We start from the raw sequence: 21,720 nt of genomic DNA, 5'->3' as shown, positions 1-21,720 counted from the left end.
AACTCAAAATACCAACATGTGAGAAATACTGTACTTAAAATTTCAATGGAACTAACCAAAATCATACAATTATTTAATACAAAATACATTTAACCAAAATCAAGGTTTCATAAGTACTGGCACTCCTCATTTAGTACTTAGTGCAACCACCTCTGTCAAGGATAACAGCACGGAGTCTTATCCTGTAATGTTTGACAAGGTTAAGGAACATTTGGAGGGATTTTGGACCATTCCTCTATGCAGATCCTTTCACGATCCTTCACATTCTTGGTTTTGCGGTTATCAACTGCCCTCTTCAACTCAGCCCACAGGTTTTCGATTGGATTGAGGTCCAGCAACAGATGGTCACAGAATCATTTCAGTGTGGATCTTGAGGTATGTTTTGGGTCATTGTCTTGTTGGAAAGTCCACCTATGACCAAGTCCCAGCCTTCTGGCAGAGGCAACCAGATTGTCAGCCAAAATTGCCTGATACTTGGTGGAATTCATTATGCCATCAATCTTAACCGGTGCCCCTGGACCTCTGGAATTAAAACAGCCCCAAAACATCACTGACCCACCACCATATTTCACCGTGGGTATGAGGTGTATACATCTCTGTTTCGACGCCAAACATGCTATTGCTGTATCTGACCAAAATGTTCAGTTTTGGTCTTCTGACCAGAGCATCATCTTTCAGTCATAATTTAAATGACGTTTGGCAAACTCCAAGCGGTTGCGTCTGTGTCTTGGGGTCAGAAAGGGCTTTCTTCTGGCAACCCTTCCAACGAGCCTGTGGAGGTGGCATCTGATGGTGCTTTTTGAAACCTGGTGACCCCAAGACGGTGACCCCAGACGCCACCAAGGCCTGCAATTCTCTCACAGTGATTCTTGGGGATTGTGTTGCTTCTCTCACCATCCTCCTCCCTATCCTGGGGGGCAAAATGTATTTGTGTCCTCTCCCCGTGAGGTTTTCAACTGTTCCATATCTTTTGATTTAAAAAAATAATTGCCCTGAGAGTGCACAGTGGTATATTCAATCGTTTGTGGATCTTCTTGTAGCCATTACCAGATTTGTGAAGGTCTACAACCATCTGTCTCTTTTGAACTGCCAGTTCTTTTGTTTTCTTCATGGTGTTGGATGACAAAGGGATATTGCATGCGTGTTACCTCATTTTTATACCCTAGTGAAACAGGAAGTGATGTAATGGCTCAATATAGTTCCTTAAGACTTATATACACTTTTTTTTTTTACCTTTATTTTACTAGGCAAGTCAGTTAAGAACAAATTCTTATTTTCAATGACGGCGTAGTGGGTTAACTGCCTGTTCAGGGGCAGAACGACAGATTTTGTACCTTGTCAGCTCGGGGGTAACCTTCCGGTTACTAGTACAACGCTCTAACCACTAGGCTACCTGCCGCATAAGTGGAATTTAATTCCTGGTTTAATTTTGGTAGAGGTTATTTACAATAATCTTTAAGGGTGCCATTTATTGTGAAACCTTGATTTGGAGGACATTGATTTTTTATTAACTCAATAAATTATTTTGGTGGGTTCCATTGAAACATTAATAAAGTACAGTATTTCTCACGTTGATATTTTGAGTTTCTCTCTATAATTAGATTGTTTATATTTTTTAAAGTATTGTTTGTGCATTGCCAGTCAGGGGAGCCAGTAATTTTGGAGCCCAGTGTAGGTTACTGACGATGTTATATAGGTTACTGTAGACTACTGACAATGTTATATAGGTTACTGTAGCCTACTGACAATGTTACAAGCATGATTCAGAAATTAGGGAGAGAGGTTTAAAATAATAGATGAACTTTTTTAATGCTAGTTAAGGCTACAATAGTTGAAAAAGAAAAGGAGAGCCTCACACTCATTTTATAACCGACATTGACAGACAAGCCGCCTTCATCAGGGTATAATGAGAAACACTGCGGGTCACTAGATTATATACTTTGATAGGACACAGACAGGTGTCTGTAATCATGGCCAGGTGTGGCTTGGATGATTTACAGATATAAATAGAACTTGTAAAAAGCATGAATGAATAACGTACGATCATAGATACAATGTGGCTACATAAACCCTACAATGGATAGCAAAAACACAATCACAAGAATGGCTTCAGATTAGTTTCTACGTTGAGACCGACGTGAACAAGTGTCTTTAAATTAAAGATCCAGGCAGCCTCTTGTTTTAACAATAAATTGTCAAGGTCACCCCCTCTCCAAGGGAGGGTGACGTGTTTGATGGTGATACAGAGAAGGGACGAAATAGAGTGGTTCGCTTCCAAAAAGTGGGCTGCAACTGGATACATCACATTTTTGCAACTAATGGTGCTACGATGCTCAGAGATTCTTACTTTTAATTACACACATTTTTTTTACCACAAGGACAAATGATATATAACTGCCTTTGTGGAGCACGTGATAACACCTTTGATTGGGATTGGTTAGACGTGTTTAAGTTCTAGTGCTGCTCTGCACACACAAGTTTGTTAGCTAGCTAAAATAAAAAAAATACAATTTCAAAGGTTTAAAAAGGAACGATATAAACCGCTACTTTCTTTTGGTACGAAACGGTTCAGAACTTTATTTTCCTGGTCAGAACTGAACGAAGCGATTGGACAATAAGTTCCAACCCCTGGTCAGCACCACTGGGACTCAGGTCAGGGGTCATTTCCTAGGGACCTTTTCAGCAGGGTTCCGGTGTTGTATTATTCTGTGTTTCCCTACTTGAGCTCAGTGACAACACTGTGGTTCTCCATTATTCATAGGAGTGAAACTACTCACTTCTCCCCCGTTGACGAAATCTAAGACGAAGTACAACTTGTCTGTCGTCTGGAAGGAATAATGCAAGCCGACCAGGAATGGGTGTTTTACATTCTTCAGTAGCACGTTGCGCTCCGCCATGATGTGTTTTTGCTGGTGGAAACAGGAGAAATGGTATTGGTGGGGTGAACATAGAAATAACGTACCCAACATTGAGAAACAGAGTAATAGCACTTCAGAATAAATTACCTCTCTCCTGTTGAGAATGACCTTTTTCTGCAGGACCTTGATTGCGTAATACTTCCCGTCCAGTTTCCGTTTTGCAAGGAGAACCTTCACGTGGGAGAGAATATAAAAGTATGGTGTTAAATTGTAGTTAAAACCCCTCAGTTACCACATCAGGGACAATACACTTCCAACAATGAGGCAGTGAAATTACAGAACTGTAAGACTATCACTTCCCAAATGGAAAGGCCATCTACTGATAGACAAAGAAGTAAAACAGCATTCCTTACCACAATGGTAAGAGCAAACAAAAAATGGCATTGTTTGTGTTGCTGTGGAGTTTCTCTTCACATTGAACTACTTTAAGACAAAAGCAGTGCTAATTGTGGCACTTTGTTGATTTTGTCTAGTTTTATTTATTTAGACTAAAATATAATTAAGGTCTGAGACATTGTCATTTGAATAATGATTTAATCTAGTTATTGTCAAAATGACACAGTTGGCCATTTTAGTCAACTAAATGCCTTACATTTGAGTCACATTACATTTGTATTGCCTCAAACTATAGTAAACATAAATCACTGGCTTCCATGTCCACAAACATAAATAGTCTTGTCCAACCAACATATTTTTCTGCATAACATCGTATTCTTTTCCCAACAGCAGAAACATGACACATATACAGTGCATTCGGAAAGTGTTCATACTCCTTCCCTTTATCCACATTGTTATGCCTTTATGGTAGAGTGGTCAGACAGAAGCCACTCCCCAGTAAAAGGCACAGCCGGCTTGGAGTTTGCCAAAAGGCACCTAAAGGACTCTCAGACCATGTTAAACAAGATTATCTGGCCTGATGAAACAAAGATTGAACTCTTTGGTCTGAATGTCAAGCGTCACGTCTGGAGGAAACATGGCACCATCCCTACGGTGAAGAATGGTGGTGGCAGCATCATGCTGTGGGGATGTTTTTCAGTGGCAGGGACTGTGAGACTAGTCAGGATTGAGGGAAAGATGAACGGATCAAAGTACAGAGAGATCCTTGATGAAAACTTGCTCCAGTGTGCTCAGGACCTCAGACTGGGGGCGAAGGTTCACCTTCCAACAGGACAACAACCCTAAGCACACAGCCAAGACAACCCAGGAGTGGCTTCAGGACAAGACTTTGAATGGCCCAGCCAGAGCCCCGACTTGAACCCGATCGAACATCGCTGGAGACCTGAAAATAGCTGTGCAGCGACCCTCCCCATCCAACCTGACAGAGCTTGAGAGGATCTGAAGAGAAGAATGGGAGAAACTCTCCAAATACAGGTGTGCCAAGCTTGTAGCGTCATACCCAAGAAGAATTGAGGCCGTCATCGCTGCTTCAACAAAGTACTGAGAAAAGGGTCTGAAAACTTACAGTACCAGTCAAAAGTTTGGACACACCCACTCATTCAAGGATTTTTCTTTATTTTTACTATTTTCTACATTGTAGAAGACATCAAAACTATGAAATAACACATATGGAATCATGTTATAACCAAAAAGAATATAAAACAAATCAAAAGATATTTTAGACTTTAGATTCTTCAAAGTAGCCACCCTTTACCTTGATGACAGCTTTGCACACTCTTGGCATTCTCTCAACCAGCTTCATGAGGAATGCTTTTCCGACAGTCTTGAAGGAGTTCCCACATATGCTGAGCACCTGTTGGCTGCTTTTCCGGTAGTGTGTATATATACTGTATTATGCATAATCACATACCTTTCCAAAGCTCCCCTTTCCGATGACTTTGAGAAAGTCAAAGTCTGTGGGCTTTGCACTAAAATGTGGAAAACATAAAAGGTAAGCAAACAAAATCAGTAAAATTTTTAGAACAAATTAATGACTACGATAAGGCCTGCAAAGGTTACGTAAAAGGAAAATGACATCCAGAAAACACATTATCACAACAGAAATATCTGCAGGCCTCAATTCAACGTGAGACTGTGTAACCTACTGGGGATTTCCAGACGGTCCCAGGTTAATATTTCTGGAGGTAGAGCTGTTCTGCAAACCAGAGAGAACAGATGATCTAGGTTAAAAACGCAGACATACGTAAGCAAGGCCATAGTCTAAATCTTTATTCTACCAGAACTCTATCCTCCTGATTCCTGCTTACAAGCAAAAATTAAAGCAGGACACACCAGTGACTTGGTCCATTAAAAAAAAAGTGGTCAGATGAAGCAGATACTAAACTACAGGACTGTTTTGCTGGCACAGACTGGAACATGTTCCGGGATTCTTCCGATGGCATTGAGGAGTACACCACATCAGTCACTGGCTTTATCAATAAGTGCATCAAAGACGTCATCCCCACAGTGACTGTATGTACATACCCCAACCAGATGCCATGGATTACAGGCAACATCCGCACTGAGCTAAAGGGTAGAGCTGCCGCTTTCAAGGTGCGGGACTCTAACCCGGAAACGTACAAAAAATCCTGCTATGTTCTGCGACAAACCATCAAACAGGCAAAGTGTCAGTACAGGGCTTAGATTGAATCGTACTACACTGGCTCCGACGCTCGTCTTATGTGGCAGGGCTTGCAAGCTATTACAGACTACAAAGGGAAGCATAGCCGCGAGCTGCCCAGTGACACAAACCTACCAGACGAGCTAAATCACTTCTATGCTCGCTTTGAGGCAAGCAACACTGAAGCATGCATGAGAACATCAGCTGTTCCGGACGACTGTGTGATCATGCTCTCCGTAGGGCCTTTAAACAGTAAGGCCTTTAAACAGGTTAACATACACAAGGCTGCGGGGTCAGACGGATTACCAGGACGTGTGCTCCGGGCATGTGCTGACCAACTGGCAGGTGATTTCACTGACATTTTCAACATGTCCCTGACTGAGTCTGTAATACCAACATGCTTCAAGCAGACCACCATAGTCCCTGTGTCCAAGAACACAAAGGCAACCTGCCTAAATGACTACAGACCCGTAGCACTCAGGACTGTAGCCATGAAGTGCTTTGAAAGGTTGGTAATGGCTCACATCAACACCATTATCCCAGAAACCCTAGACCCACTCCAATTTGCATACCGCCCAAACAGATCCATAGATGATGCAACCTCTATTGCAATCCACACAGCCCTTTCCCACCTGGACAAAAGGAACACTTATGTGCGAATGCTATTCATTGACTACATCTAAGCGTTCAACACAATAGTGCCCATCAAAGCTCATCACTAAACTAAGGAACCTGGGACTAAGCACCTCCCTCTGCAACTGGATCCTGGACTTCCTGACAGGCCGCCCCCAGGTGGTGAGGGTAGGTAGCAACACATCTGCCACGCTGATCGTCAACACTGGAGATCAACAGGGGTGCATGCTCATCCCACTCCTCACCCACGACTGTATGGCCAGGCACGACTCCAACACCATCATTAAGTTTGCTGACAACACAACAGTGCCTGATCACCGACAACGACGAGGCAGCTTATAGGGAGGAGGTCAGAGAACTGGCCGGGTGGTGCCAGAATAACAACCTATCCCTCAACGTAACCAAGACTAAGGAGATGTTTGTGGACTACAGGAAAAGGAGCACCGAGCACGCCCCCATTCTCATCGACGGGGCTGTAGTGGAGCAGGTTGAGAGCTTCAAGTTCCTTGGTGTCCACATCAACAACAATCTAGAATGGTCCAAACACACCAAGACAATCGTGAAGAGGGCACAACAAAGCCTATTCCCCCTCAGGAAACTAAAAAGATTTGGCATGGGTCCTGAGATCATCAAAAGGTTCTACAGCTGCAACATTGAGAGCATGCCTGGTAAGGCAATTGCTCGGCCTCTTTCCGCAAGGCACTAGAGGGTAGTGCTTACGGCCCAGTACATCACTGGGGCTAAGCTGCCTGCCATCCAGGACCTCTACACCAGGCGGTGTCAGAGGAAGGCCCTAAAAATTGTCAAAGACCCCAGCCATCCCAGTCAGACTGTTCTCTCTACTACCGCATGGCAAGCGGTACCGGAGTGCCAGGGCTATCTGCATTGTGTCCCGCCAACCACCACCCGCCAACCCCTCTTTTAAACTACTGCTACTCTCTGTTCATCGTATGTGCATAGTCACTTTAATCATATCTACATGTACATACTACCTCAATCAGCCTGACTAACCGGTGTCTGTATGTAGCCTCGCTACTTTTATAGCATCGCTACTGTATATAGCCTGTCTTTTTACTGTTGTTTTATTTCTTTACCTACCTATTGTTCACCTAATACCTTTTTCCCACTATTGGTTAGAGCCTGCAAGTATTTGGCGCACGTGACAAATACACTTTCATTTGAAGTCTCAAATGACAACTGTACACTGCTGCGTTATTGGTGTAGAATGTAAGAAATTATCACACATTGGTAATACAATATCCAATACATAGAATACTTAATCAAGTACTCATTCATGCTAAATCATAGCAGAGATATTATTCAATGCTCCCTCAAGGCCATGTGTGACATATTTCTTCAGTTTCAAGAGGTGACAACTAAATCCATAAAACAGTCTTATCTCCTTTCCACAGACATCATACTGTCCTGTCATCCTCTACCTTGTCATCTTCGTCCTCGGATGCGTCTGAGAAGTTTTGAGATTTGTCCATCTGCAAGAATGCTCTGACATCAGGCCTATGAGATAGACAGAGAGAGAGGGGCAGAGTGGTCACATGTTCGGGGTCTGTCTGAGACACACACAAAGCCACTGCTGTTAGAGACCCACTGCTTTTAGACTCTATGTTAAACATCACTGGGTCAGGAGCCGTGTTGGGGGTAACATGTTAAAAGTAATTTGTATGAGTAACATGTTACTTTTGAAATTGGGTAAAATTATTACAGTTACTTTGTCAACTAACGTGTGTTACTTTCAGAATCATCTCTCTACCGGGCGCATGTTTCCTTGACACGATCTCGACTTGTTTCCTCAGCGAGTGCAGAAAGGCTATTTGGAGAAATGTCACGACAGCTACATCCATAAAAATGTATAAACCCACCCCAACCACTCCAGTACCCCTGCATATTGAATAAGGTACTTACATTCATGTTTCCATCAAAATAAGAACTTGTTCTTAACTGACTTGCCTATTTAAATAAAAATAAAGTAAAAATTATCTATATTATTATCACTGCATTGTTGGGAAAGAGCACTCAAGGTAAGAATTACACTGTAAAGTGTTACGTCCTGTGCAAGTGGCGAATAAACTTTAAAACGTGAAATTTAGATTTTTGACATCACATCTGTGATAGCAAGGCTCATAGAGGTCTCTCCCATCTAGTGGCAAGTGGCCCTCTATACATCTCTACGGGTCTGTGTGATCTAAAACCAGAACTGGCGTCTCGAGAGAAAGATTTTGAATGAAAAGATAAGAAATCTGTACAGATTTTTGGTTTACAGTATATGGCTAAATAAGCAGCCCGTATGATAGCACAGCACTTGTAGACTAGCACAGGAAAGCATCACCACAGATGAAAGGAGAAACTAGTGATCAAACCTGAGTTAGTCTACTTACTATCTTTGGTAGAGCACACGCAGATCTTGCTCCCTCTGACAGTCAAACAAACTGTGAGATTTCGATTTTTACCATGAAAGTAACAGAAAGTAATATAACGTGTTACTTTCCACACAAAGCAATATTGTAAAGTAATATGTTACTTTTGCGAAATGTAACAAGTAATATTTACTTTTTCAAGTAACGAATCTCAACACTGTTCAGGAGATACCGCCATGATGCGACAGGGTTACATATACTCCCTTCTGAGCTTATCATCCCCAGATCCGAACCATAACCAACCAGATCCGAACCGTAACCAACCAGATCCGAACCGTAACCAACCAGATCCGAACCGTAACCAACCAGATCCTAACCATAACCAACCAGATCCTAACCATAACCAACCAGATCCTAACCATAACCAACCAGATCCTAACCGTAACCAACCAGATCCTAAACGTAACCAACCAGATCCTAACCGTAACCAACCAGATCCTAACCGTAACCAACCAGATCCTAACCGTAACCAACCAGATCCGAACCGTAACCAACCAGATCCGAACCGTAACCAACCAGATCCTAACCATAACCAACCAGATCCTAACCATAACCAACCAGATCCTAACCATAACCAACCAGATCCTAACCATAACCAACCAGATCCTAACCATAACCAACCAGATCCTAACCATAACCAACCAGATCCTAACCATGACCAACCAGATCCGAACCGTAACCAACCAGATCCGAACCGTAACCAACCAGATCCTAACCAACCAGATCCTAACCGTAACCAACCAGATCCTAACCATAACCAATAGGGAGAACCATAACGAATAGGGAGAACCATAACGAATAGGGAGAACCATAACGAATAGGGAGAACCGTAACCAAGAGGGAGAACTGTAACCAAGAGGGGAGGAAACAAAACTGACCTTGGAAGTTACCCCTAGAAACGAATCTTACTTGTATAGGGGGCGTCACACTTGCATAAAGATCGATTTGGTTCATTTTCAATTTAATTCAATAACTTCTTTAGCAAGCTGATCAGTTATACAATACTTACTGGATACTAAGCTGAGGATGTGAGACCAGTCTCTGAATGAACTCATGTAAACCTGTTCTTCTTTGCTTGATAAACTCTAAAAAAAAAGAAATGGACAATTTCATAAATAGAATATTTGATATTGACCCGGTATCACAAATGAAAGACAACCTACAGATACACGAGCAGATATGATAGAAAGTTTTTCTGGTGTAGTTTCATATCATCCGTAATCTAGTTTGTAATACCCAAATGAGCTAATTTGTTTACAATTTAAATAAAACAAAATAGTTGGCTGAAGGTCAGTGGAAAACAGAGGGGTCTGTACTGAATTCTGATCTACTGAATGCATTTTTATAATAGAGTGCAGTTACAGGCAGTATACTGTACTTTTATCAGATTAATCAATACGGTACCTGGGTCAAAGTTGTCCCCAAATATTCTCTTAGCTGGGATTTTCAAGTTCAAAGATGGAAATTGTTTCCTCAACTGCATAAATAGAAAAATCAGTTTAATCAGACAAATCAGATTATAGAAAGTATATATAAAAATAGATGTCACAGCGACCAAAATTACTCTCTACTTTCATTTTCCCAATTAATTACCTGATCTCTGATCAAAAGGTTCAGTAAGAAAGGAAGCCTGGAGTCTCACGACAACATGCATTTATCACACTATAACACTTTCACTTACTGTGTTGTAGAGCTTGTCAAACTCTGCGTATCGCCTGAAGACAAACCACTCATGTCTTCCTACGTTGACCATCACTTTGTAAACCTGGACAAATGTGGAGGAAAACACATTTTAGTATAGACCTAGACAAATGACACCGATGCCCTACTTTCTACTGATAATAAACTCTCTCTAATAACCATTCTGTATAATGTCTATACAAGATATACTGCAGTCTGTAACACTGCCTGCTGAACAGCCGTTGCCACAGCAACACTATTATACTATACTCATTACTCACAGTGTAGCGCTTCTTCTTGTCCCTCTGCTCGTTGTAGCAGGGGATGCTGACATTGGGGAAGCTGGACTGCTCCTCCATTCTGAGCTGGAGCAGTCAGAGTTCAGAGATCAAAGCGTAGGTCAGAGGTCAAGCCTCTCAGCACCCTTCCACAGCGTCCGGTCCTGGACAGAGCTCACGTGGACAACTGAACTATCCTCATCCTGGTTGACTGCTGTGGACAAGAGATGAGATATTAGATTATACACTGAACAAAAATACACTGCTCAAAAAAAAAAGGGAACACTAAAATAACACATCCTAGATCTGAATGAATGAAATATTCTTATTAAATACTTTTTTCTTTATATAGTTGAATGTGCTGACAACAAAAATCACACAAAAATCAAATTTATCAACCCATGGAGGTCTGGATTTGGAGTCACACTCAAAATTAAAGTGGAAAACCACACTACAGGCTGATTCAACTTTGATTTAATGTCCTTAAAACAAGTCAAAATGAGGCTCCGTAGTGTGTGTGGCCTCCACGTGCCTGTATGACCTCCCTACAACGCCTCGGCATGCTCCTGATGAGGTGGCGGATGGTCTCCAGAGGGATCTCCTCCCAGACCTGGACTAAAGCATCTGTCAACTCCTGGACAGTCTGTGGTGTAACATAGCGTTGGTGGATGGAGCGAGACATGATGTCCCAGATGTGCTCAATTGGATTCAGGTCTGGGGAACATGCGGGCCAGTCCATAGCATTAATGCCTTCCTCTTGCAGGAACTGCTGACACACTCCAGCCACATGAGGTCTAGCATTGTCTTGCATTAGGAGGAACCCAGGGCCAACCGCACCAGCATATGGTCTCACAAGCAGTCTGAGGATCTCATCTCGGTACCTAATGGCAGTCAGGCTACCTCTGGCGAGCACATGGAGGGCTGTGCGGCCCCCCAAAGAAATGCCACCCCACACCATGACTGACCCACCGCCAAACCGGTCATGCTGGAGGATGTTGCAGGCAGTAGAACGTTCTCCACGGCGTCTCCAGACTCTGTCACATGTGCTCAGTGTTGAACCTGCTTTCATCTGTGAAGAGCACAGGGCGCCAGTGGCGCATTTGCCAATCTTGGTGTTCTCTGGCAAATGCCAAACGTCCTGCACAGTGTTGGGCTGTAAGCACAACCCCAACCTGTGGACGTCGGGCCCTCATACCACCCTCATGGAGTCTGTTTCTGACCGTTTGAGCAGACACATGCACATTTGTGGCCTGCTGGAGGTCATTTTGCAGGGCTCTGGCAGTGCTCCTCCTACCCCTCCTTGCACAAAGGCGGCGGTAGCGGTCCTGCTGCTGGGATGTTGCCTTCCTACGGCCTCCTCCATGTCTCCTGAGTTACTGGCCTGTCTCCTGGTAGCGCCTCCATGCTCTGGACACTACGCTGACAGACACAGCAAACTTTCTTGCCACAGCTCGCATTGATGTGCCATCCTGGATGAGCTGCACTACCTGAGCAACTTGTGTGGGTTGTAGACTCCGTCTCATGCTCCCACTAGAGTGAAAGCACCGCCAGCATTCAAAAGTTACCAAAACATCAGCCAGGAAGCATAGGAACTGAGAAGTGGTCTGTTATCAACACCTGCAGAACTACTCCTTTATTGGGGGTGTCTTGCTAATTGCCTATAATTTCCACCTGTTGCCTATTCCATTTGCACAACAGCATGTGAAATGTATTGTCAATCAGTGTTGCTTCCTAAGTGGACAGTTTGATTTCACAGAAGTGTGATTGACTTGGAGTTACATTGTGTTGTTTAAGTGTTCCCTTTATTTTTGTTGAGCAGCGTATATATGCAACATGCAAGAATTTCAAAGATTTAACTGAGTTACAGTTCATTTAAGGAAATCAGTCAATTGAAATAAATGCATTAGGTGTATAGCCAAATTCTCTAAAACAATGTTGGCAGAGGCTTATGGTATAGAAATTAACATTCAATTATCTGGCAATAGTTCTGGTGGACATTCCTGCAGTCAGCATGCCAATTTCACACTCCTTTAAAACGACCTGTGGCGTTGTGACAAAACTGCACAATTTAAAGTGGCCTTTTACTGCCCCCAGCACAAGGCGCACCTGTGTAATGATCACACTGTTTAATCAGCTTGCCATACCTGTCAGGATGATCTTGGCAAAGGGGAAATGGTCACTAACAGGTATATGTAAACACATTTGTACACAAATGTTTTTTGGGTGCGTGTGGAAAACTTCTGGGATATTTTATTTCAGCTCATGAAACATGGGACCAACACCTTTACATGTTGCGTTTTATATTTTTGTTCAGTATAGAGGTACTATAGAGAAAGGATACTGCACTCTATTCCATATGAGAGAATGAGCATACCTGCTCTATCATGTTACAGTTCTGCCTTCTGCCCTCATACATTGATCCTGCATGGAGCTGATTGCAGAGCACAGATTGTCAGCAGTTGTGGAGGGAGTTGTTGTTTGTAGCTACTAGCGTGACAGAGGAGAACCCACACTGTGGTCATTGAGCGTCAACTGTCGGTTACCTCATCCTGGAAAGACAGACTATTAGGCTACGCTCCTACACCCCCCCCCCCTCGAGTCTCTCCATGCTCTCTGTCGCCTACATGCCCACTCTATCCTGTTTAGTTCTTTACCTCATACCTCACTATTATCCACCTCTTCTCATCCCGACATCACCTACTATCCACCTCTTCTCATCTCCACCTCACCTACTATCCACCTCTTCTCATCTCCACCTCACCTACTATCCACCTCTTCTCATCTCCACCTCACCTACTATCCACCTCTTCTCATCTCCACCTCACCTACTATCCACCTCTTCTCATCTCCACCTCACCTACTATCCACCTCTTCTCATCTCCACCTCACCTACTATCCACCTCTTCTCATCTCCACCTCACCTACTATCCACCTCTTCTCATCTCCACCTCACCTACTATCCACCTCTTCTCATCTCCACCTCACCTACTATCCACCTCTTCTCATCTCCACCTCACCTACTATCCACCTCTTCTCATCTCCACCTCACCTACTATCCACCTCTTCTCATCTCCACATCACCTAATATCCATTCTCCATCCTCTCTTCAGCCCCTCTCTCCAAACAGATGCACTCAGAGCTGCATGACTTCACTCTCTTCTTCCCGCTCCTCCTCTTCTCACATACAGCTCACAAACACTCCTGCTCGCCCCCACTCCCGCTCACACACTGGGCCTGTGACATTCTCCCTGGCTCCTGTCACAGCATGGAGGACTGGAGGTATTTATAGATAACCTTCCGCTGGCTCTTTGAAGTTTGAAGCACACAGGCTAGGTAGAGACCTGTAGGAAGCTGCCCAGTGGGATCCCCAAGACAGGAAGAGGTGCCATTGTAGTGAACACTCTAGAGAGGTAGTAGTAGCCTATTATGAAATCACCTTGAAGACCTTATTGAGAAAAGAGAATTTCATCAGCCTCAATCAAAGCCTATTGATGCCTTGAAACGATATGGAGAAATTACAAATGCCACCTCAATCAAATGTATTTTCTTCATGTTAAAATGTGTTAATGTTGATATGCTACAAGGCTCAATATTAAATGTTCAATGTCTGCTTTAAAAAAATGTTACCCATCAACCAATAGGTGCCCTTCTTTGCAAGGCATTGGAAAACCTCCCTGGTCTTTGTGGTCGAATCCGTTTTTAGAAATTCACTGCTCAATAGAGACCTTACAGATAATTGTATGTGTGGGGTACAGAGATGAGGTAGTCGTTCAAAAATCATGTTTAACACTTTTGCGGTCTATGCAACTTATTATGTGACTTGTTAAGCACAGTTTTACTCCTGAATTTATTTTGGCTTGCCATAACATTTCATCTTTTTGGTTTTTTATTCATTTGTAAAAATGTCTAAAAATGTCATTCCACTGACGTAAAATCTCAATTTAATAAATGTTAAATTCAGACCGTAACATAACAAACTGTGAATAGTCAAGGGGTGTGAATACTTTCTGAAAGCACTGCACATGGGATCAGAGACCAGCAGCCTGCCATTGTCAATACAGTGATAATAATTCATGTTATTTTGTGAAGTGGTTCCTTGCATCTTGCAAAACAATTTTCAGTCACCTTTTTGGTCAACAGTGTTACAGAATTTGTATATTTTTTGGGGGGGTGGTGGGACAAGTGACTTGAGCTGTCAGACAAGTAATAAAAACAAATCAGTCCTAAGAAAGTTCATGTCAAGCACTATAATATAATAATAATAATATATCCCATTTAGCAGACGCTTTTGTCCAAAGCGACTTACAAGTCGGCTGGGGCCACTACTTTTACATATGGGTGGTCCCAGCGGGAATCGAACCCACGACGCTTGGCGTTGCAAGCGCCATGCTCTACCGACTGAGCCACACAGGACCCACAGGACTATGCTGGTTAATTGCTGATCGTGTTGTGTCTGTTTTCCTGTTAGAAACAAGGCTTTTTGTTTGGTGGCGTGACACTGTGACTTGTCCTTTGTTTCATAGTGAGGTCAGCTAACATGTTAAGTAATTTCTTTCAGACCTTGCCATTCGGTGCTCAGTGTAGTCTACAACATGCTGGCTCTTTCTCACACAACAGCTCCCAGTTAACTGAAAGTCTGGACAGAGAGATCTAATTCAACACTTCCCAGTAAACTGTGCTGTATTGAATGACTTCACAGAGAGATAATTCAACACTTCCCAGTAAACTGTGCTGTATTGAATGACTTCACAGAGAGATAATTCAACACTTCCCAGTAAACTGTGCTGTACTGAATGTCTTCACAGAGAGATAATTCAACACTTCCCAGTAAACTGTGCTGTATTGAATGACTTCACAGAGAGATAATTCAACACTTCCCAGTAAACTGTGCTGTACTGAATGTCTTCACAGAGAGATAATTCAACACTTCCCAGTAAACTGTGCTGTACTGAATGTCTTCACAGAGAGATAATTCAACACTTCCCAGTAAACTGTGCTGTACTGAATGTCTTCACAGAGAGATAATTCAACACTTCCCAGTAAACTGTGCTGTACTGAATGTCTTCACAGAGAGATAATTCAACACTTCCCAGTAAACTGTGCTGTACTGAATGACTTCACAGAGAGATAATTCAACACTTCCCAGTAAACTGTGCTGTACTGAATGTCTTCACAGAGAGATAATTCAACACTTCCCAGTAAACTGTGCTGTACTGAATGTCTTCACAGAGAGATAATTCAACACTTCCCAGTAAACTGTGCTGTACTGAATGTCTTCACAGAGAGATAATTCAACACTTCCCAGTAAACTGTGCTGTACTGAATGTCTTCACAGAGAGATAATTCAACTCACGTAGTAGTAAAGACGCATAAAGGGAGAAAGCCTCTTAAAATGCACAAGTGCAACAGAGACCTTCAGTTCCAGTCCAGTCCCCCCCCCCCCCTCCCCCTCCCACCACACCCACAAAGAGCAGAGCAGAGAGCCTTTAGGCTTTACTGGGATATTATAAACAAATATTCTCCCACTGGGCTTGTTTCAAAATCAAATCATGCAAGCAAGGCAAAATGACTGAGCATCCCGAGGCAGAACCGCTTTTTAACATTCCAGAAATACTTTTGTTCAAATGAACCTAAGCTATAACATACTCCTTCATTTGGAATGCAGAACATAAAGTCCTGACCAATCCGCATCCTCAAACCAATATCACAAGAACAATCACATAAGGGGAAAGTAGAGGTTAAGTTCGTGTTCAGGGGTTTTAGGTCACTAAATAAATACATTTTCTGTTTAATGTATCATCACATTCAACAAAACAAACACATTCACTGCTGATCGCCAGATGTTGCACGCCGCCTTACAACACTGGGCTTGAAATAACTTGTGCTGACAAGCTCAAATATGTTACTATCAAAAATAGCCCTCTTCCTGGTTTGTTCAAACACACACACATCCTTGCCTGTGGAAAATCCTTTGAGGATGTTGAACAACCTGAATGGCATTATCATTAGTCTCAGCAGCCCGATGTGTCTTGTCAGCGGTCAGACCTAGAGGTCAGGAAACCCTGGATAAACAGCAGAAAGACCAGCCAGGAGAGCCATGTCAGCTGCTGTAGACATTGGGGGACATAGCCTGACTAAACAAGAGTGTCCTCTTTTCTGATGGTATAAAAGAATGGAAATGCAGTACAAGGATGGCCATGGAAATAGGCATTTGACTTTACTGAGCCATTTCAATTGCTGTTTTTATGAATAGGACTATGTGTTGTTTAATTGGTGAGAGATCTATTTGTTATGCAACAGTATGGATTATTTCTAAAGGACCAACTGCGCCATTGTTAGCCTGTGGGCTACAAATTCACACAGAGACACTCATCTCCAATAGACAAACATCCTCCCAGGGAGGAATTGATAATGACAAAGCTTTTTCTAAAAAAAAGGAAGTGTGAGAAAGCATCTGGACTAATGCCTAACCAGGAGTCCAATACAGACACCACAAACCTTCACTGTTGATTAACAAACAACACTGGCTGTCCACAGCTAGCTGAGGAACTCCGTACTACTACTACTACTACTACTACTACTACTACTACACACTCACATAACTTCTCCTCTTAACTCTACTTCTCAGGCTTGGGAAGTATGGCTGTAAACAGCACCACTGAGAACTAACAGAACAGAACTTGATGAGTGAAACTACAGTATTTGGACACTGGCGCATTTAGTCTGCAAATAGGCCTAACAGTTGAAAATCTAGAACTGACATTGGTGTATTGAGACTGGTGGATCTATCACACGACAGTCATTTTAGGGTGTGTTTCCTGCCACCCCCTCATTCATGGTTATGTTTAACAAACCATACAACTCTGAACATTTTACAAACACACATTTACTGGATAAACTGTGCAGATGTAAAATTTTGTAACAGAATTTCAGTAAAATCTCCTTCAGTTTAAAAAAAAAAGTTTTCCAAAAAAGATATGTTCTGAATTAAGTTTCAACTATGTCTTCATAAAGAATGGGGTGTCAGCTATGGTGTGACACATTGACTTTGAAAACATCTCTTTGGGTTATTAAACAGTAAGTGAAGTGGATTTACACCCAGAAACAGAATTTCTGTAATTTAATTTATTCCCTTGGGTCCCTGATCTGTACTACATAGAAATGCATAATTGTAGATATGAATGTTGTTCTTTTCATGGTGATGTATCCATAATAGGTACACAAAAGGTACAAATATGCAATATTATCCTTTGCATATTTGGGTATTATTCTACACCCTGGGTAATTGTTTTAATGAGCTCTGCCCCCAAACAAGACCAAATTTGGTTGATCCAGACCAGACCAAATCTGAACCAATCATAGATGTCTATGTTTCACAATTTTGGACATCAAAGTACAAATACAGTAGAGTACAGTACAGTAGAGTTCAGTACACTAGAGCACAGCACACTAGAGTGCAGTAGTGTACTCAGCTCTAGTGTGCTCTGCTATGTACTCTACCTTTCTTAACTGTACTCTACTGTGCTGTGCTTTAATGTACTGTGAACCCAATTGTGGTTTGTGAACATTGATTTCCCATTTGAGCCAATTGTAATTCAGAAACTCCGTTACCGATTTTTCGTAAATTCCGTTCCCGAAACAAAATGTATATAAGTAAAATAATATATATACACAACTAATTAATAGGTTTTCCTTTACCTGTTACTTCTGTCAACTTTCATTACCCTCCCTCCTCATGAGGGAGAAAAATGGGAAATTATCTTAAAGAAATTTGGGTTTTTGGTACTGGAATTTCAAGGTACAATGTTTCCTAAACTTGCAGAAGGCATAAAAATGTATCCAAAAATAAACGTACTGTAAGTGTTGATAGAAGTTGGCAGGGTTCTTTACTTCAACAGTATTGTCTTTTGATGAATTTATAATACCTTTTAATACTTTGTTGGTAGATGTTTTCCATCTGTTTGACCAGATAGCAAAGCCTTTGCTTATTCCAAATGTGTAGGATGGAAAAAGGTTTTTAAAAATGTATATGCTTAAATTCAAAAAAACGTTCAATTGACATGCTCCTATGAACTTCACATGCTGGTGCTCATGGGTCCTTTTACATGGAAATGCCCAGATACAATACCCCCAGAAAACACCCTGGTTTTCTTGTTACACAATTGCATGGCTCTGCACCTACGCATTCCTGCTGTAGCCTAACAAGTGGTTACATTGTAGCCTAGAGTTAATCTACGACTGTATAGAAATAAAGTTCCATAACAAGACTATAGTCTCAACATGGAACACTCATGTGAAATTACAAGTGGAAAAGAACACCGAGATGTCTTCACATTGACTAACTGGCTGTGGGAAGGAAGTTAAAGCAAACATGAGGATGTTCCATGAACAGACAGAGACATACGGGAAAGAACAGGATAAAATAGTTTCGTTTCTTAGTGGAACAACTTTTGAGAGAGAGAGAGAGCGCTGGACGTTTTGTTTATGCTTTAAATTAGACAGTTCTAGCAAAATAAAAAGTTACGTAATGACAATTTTCCACAGATTTATGTCTGTATATGGCTCACAGTTGGAAGGAAACGATACGGGTTGTTGCAAAGATCCTGCACGACAACAGTACAGAAAAGTATAAGTGTGAAATGTACCTTATTTTGTCGGGTTTTTAATCCAACTAACTCCAACGGCGTGTTGCGCTGAAGGCAAAGGAATATGTCAGTAAAAAATGGAGCAAAATCCGGTGAGTTTGACTCAATTATTTAGGAGGAAAATTCAAAGTCACAGCCTGTACTTTCTAATACCATTCTGAGCGTCTGTCAAGGGGTAGCTCGAAGCAGGAAACATCAAGACGTTTGTCCTGCAAGTTCCAATGAAATTAGTCACGGGACCACACACATAAAGAGGATGAAAACATTGAGGTGGAAACAGCAGCAAACAGTAACCCCTAGCGGTGGAACGAGGGCAGGGCCACAACCACGTTGTTCCATGTGAAATTAGTACCGCACGTCCCTCTGTGACATGAGATTTACAGCCCACTCACTGTACAGTATGTATGTAGAGCGTCATCTTTAATGTCCATTTGTCCATCTGTTTGTTAATTCCCGGTAACTTTTGTTATATTGTATTCGTTTATATTCTATTCTATTGTATTATATTCAGTTATGTTCTATTCTATTATTTGATAGTACTTGGACATCCTTTCGCTCTAACTATCTAGCAGGTGTCCCTTCCACTCCTGAAACTGCCTCTACACGTGGACATCCTTTTGCTCTAACTATCTAGCAGGTGTCCCTTCCGCTCCTGAAACTGCCTCTACACGTGGACATCCTTTTGCTCTAACTATCTAGCAGGTGTCCCTTCCGCTCCTGAAACTGCCTCTACACGTTTGAAGGTACTGACATCATGACTGTGACTGAAGGTTGACCTCTTCATGGAGGCTTTGTGAGGGAAGAGAACGGTCCTGCAGGCTGCAGCTGTAGCTTGAGGTCTGCATCAAAGTGCTCAAGGAAAGTGGATGTCTGCCAAGGAACTATACAGGGTCCTGACCTCCTCTTCAGGAAATATTGACTCATCTAACAGATATTTCCTACTACCGGTAATAGTGGATACATCTAGCCTACTCATCATCACTTTATGAATGAATGTTCATGATGATAAATACCACACTTCTTTCCATGTAAGTACAGTGATACTGGCTGGCTGACACAAGTATTCCCATGGGCATAATGGTGGCCCTTCTATGTAGGCCTATCGGTGGAAATCTATGGAGATTGGGCTCAACCAAAGTAGGCATTTGTATTGTAATAAATTTGTTTTGGAAAGAGATCATGAAATTGGTATATTCGCTAATTATTTTAAACTACACTACTGTTCAAAAGTTTGGGGTCACTTAGAAATGTCCTTGTTTTTGAAAGAGAAGCAATTTTTTTGTCCATTAAAATAACATCAGATTGATCAGAAATACAGTGTAGACATTGTTCATGTTGTAAATTACTATTGTTGCTGGAAACAGCTGATTTTTTAAAATGGAATAGGTGTACATAGGTGTACAGAGGCCCATTATCAGCAACCATCACTCCTGTGTTCCAATGGCACGTTGTGTTAGCTAATCCAAGTTTATAATTTTAAAAAGGCTAATTGATCATTAGAAAAACATTTTGCAATTATGTTAGCACAGCTGAAAACTGTTGTGCTGATTAAAGAAGCTATAAAAGCTATTAGAAGCGATTGCAGGCTCAAAATGTCCAGAAACAAAGAGCTTTCTTCTGACTCGTCAGTCTATTCTTGTTCTGAGAAATGAAGGCTATACCATGCGAGAAATTGTAAAGAAACTGAAGATCTCATACAATGGTGTGTACTACTCCCTTCGCAGAACAGCGCAAACTGTCTCTAACCAGAATAGAAAGAGGAGTGGGAGGCCCTGATGCACAACTGAGCAAGAGGACAAGTAGATTAGAGTGTCTAGTTTGAGAAACAGATGCCTCACAAGTCCTCAACTGGCAGCTTAGAGGACAACTCTAATGAACTTGTCCTCTTGCTTAGTTGTGCATCGGGGCCTCCCACTCCTCTTTCTATTCTGGTTAGAGACAGTTTGTGCTGTTCTGTGAAGGGAGTAGTACACAGCGTTGTTCGAGATCTTCAGTTTCTTGGCAATTTCTCGCATGGTATAGCCTTCATTTCTCAGAACAAGAATAGACTGACAAGTCAGAAGAAAGGTCTTTGTTTCTGGACATTTTGAGCCTGCAATTGAACCCGCAAATGCAGATGCTCCAGATACTCAACTAGTCTAAAGAAGGCCAGTTTTATTGCTACACAACAGTTTTCAGCTGTGCTAACATAATTGCAAAAGGGTTTTCTAATGATCAATTAGCCTTTTAAAATTATAAACTTGGATTAGCTAACACAACGTGCCATTGGAAAACAGGAATGATGGTTGCTGATAATGGGCCTCTGTTTGCCTATGTAGATATTCCATAACAAATCTGCCGTTTCCAGCTACAATAGTCATTTACAACATTAACAAGGTCTACACTGTATTTTTGACAAATGCAATGTTATTTTAATGGACAAAAATGTGCTTTTCTTTCAACAACAAAGACATTTCTAAGTGACCCCAAACGTTTGAATGGTAGCGTAGATCCATAATACAGTACAGTTGTAAGTCGCTCTGGATAAGAGCGTCTGCTAAATGACTTAAATGTAAATGTAAATGTAGGCCTACAGTT

At 41.9% G+C, this 21,720-nt stretch overlaps 1 protein-coding gene across 2 annotated transcripts in view; it reads right to left on the bottom strand.

Annotated features, from left to right (window-relative positions):
* Window positions 1–19,363, bottom strand: part of LOC135517248 (serine/threonine-protein kinase Sgk3-like) — a 31,768-nt gene extending 12,405 nt beyond the window's left edge. The window contains exons 1-11 of one of the 2 annotated variants that reach the window (XM_064941377.1): window positions 19,297–19,351; window positions 19,144–19,191; window positions 10,502–10,712; window positions 10,222–10,305; window positions 9,945–10,017; window positions 9,550–9,625; window positions 7,548–7,623; window positions 4,961–5,010; window positions 4,726–4,783; window positions 3,006–3,089; window positions 2,778–2,909 (exon numbers count right to left, since the gene is read on the bottom strand). In XM_064941377.1, coding sequence (XP_064797449.1) covers window positions 2,778–2,909; window positions 3,006–3,089; window positions 4,726–4,783; window positions 4,961–5,010; window positions 7,548–7,623; window positions 9,550–9,625; window positions 9,945–10,017; window positions 10,222–10,305; window positions 10,502–10,579 — 711 coding nt within the window. In that variant the 5' untranslated portion in view covers window positions 10,580–10,712; window positions 19,144–19,191; window positions 19,297–19,351. Of the gene's footprint in view, window positions 1–2,777; window positions 2,910–3,005; window positions 3,090–4,725; window positions 4,784–4,960; window positions 5,011–7,547; window positions 7,624–9,549; window positions 9,626–9,944; window positions 10,018–10,221; window positions 10,306–10,501; window positions 10,713–19,143 lie in introns of both variants that reach the window. The other variant, XM_064941376.1, reaches the window with a different exon arrangement.
* Window positions 19,364–21,720: the final 2,357 nt, after the last annotated feature.

Source organism: Oncorhynchus masou, chromosome 28, assembly GCF_036934945.1.
Source record: "Oncorhynchus masou masou isolate Uvic2021 chromosome 28, UVic_Omas_1.1, whole genome shotgun sequence".
NCBI classification, from domain to species: Eukaryota; Metazoa; Chordata; class Actinopteri; order Salmoniformes; family Salmonidae; genus Oncorhynchus; species Oncorhynchus masou.
Note: the sequence above shows the minus strand (reverse complement) of the source record. Positions and strands in the feature narration are given on the sequence as shown.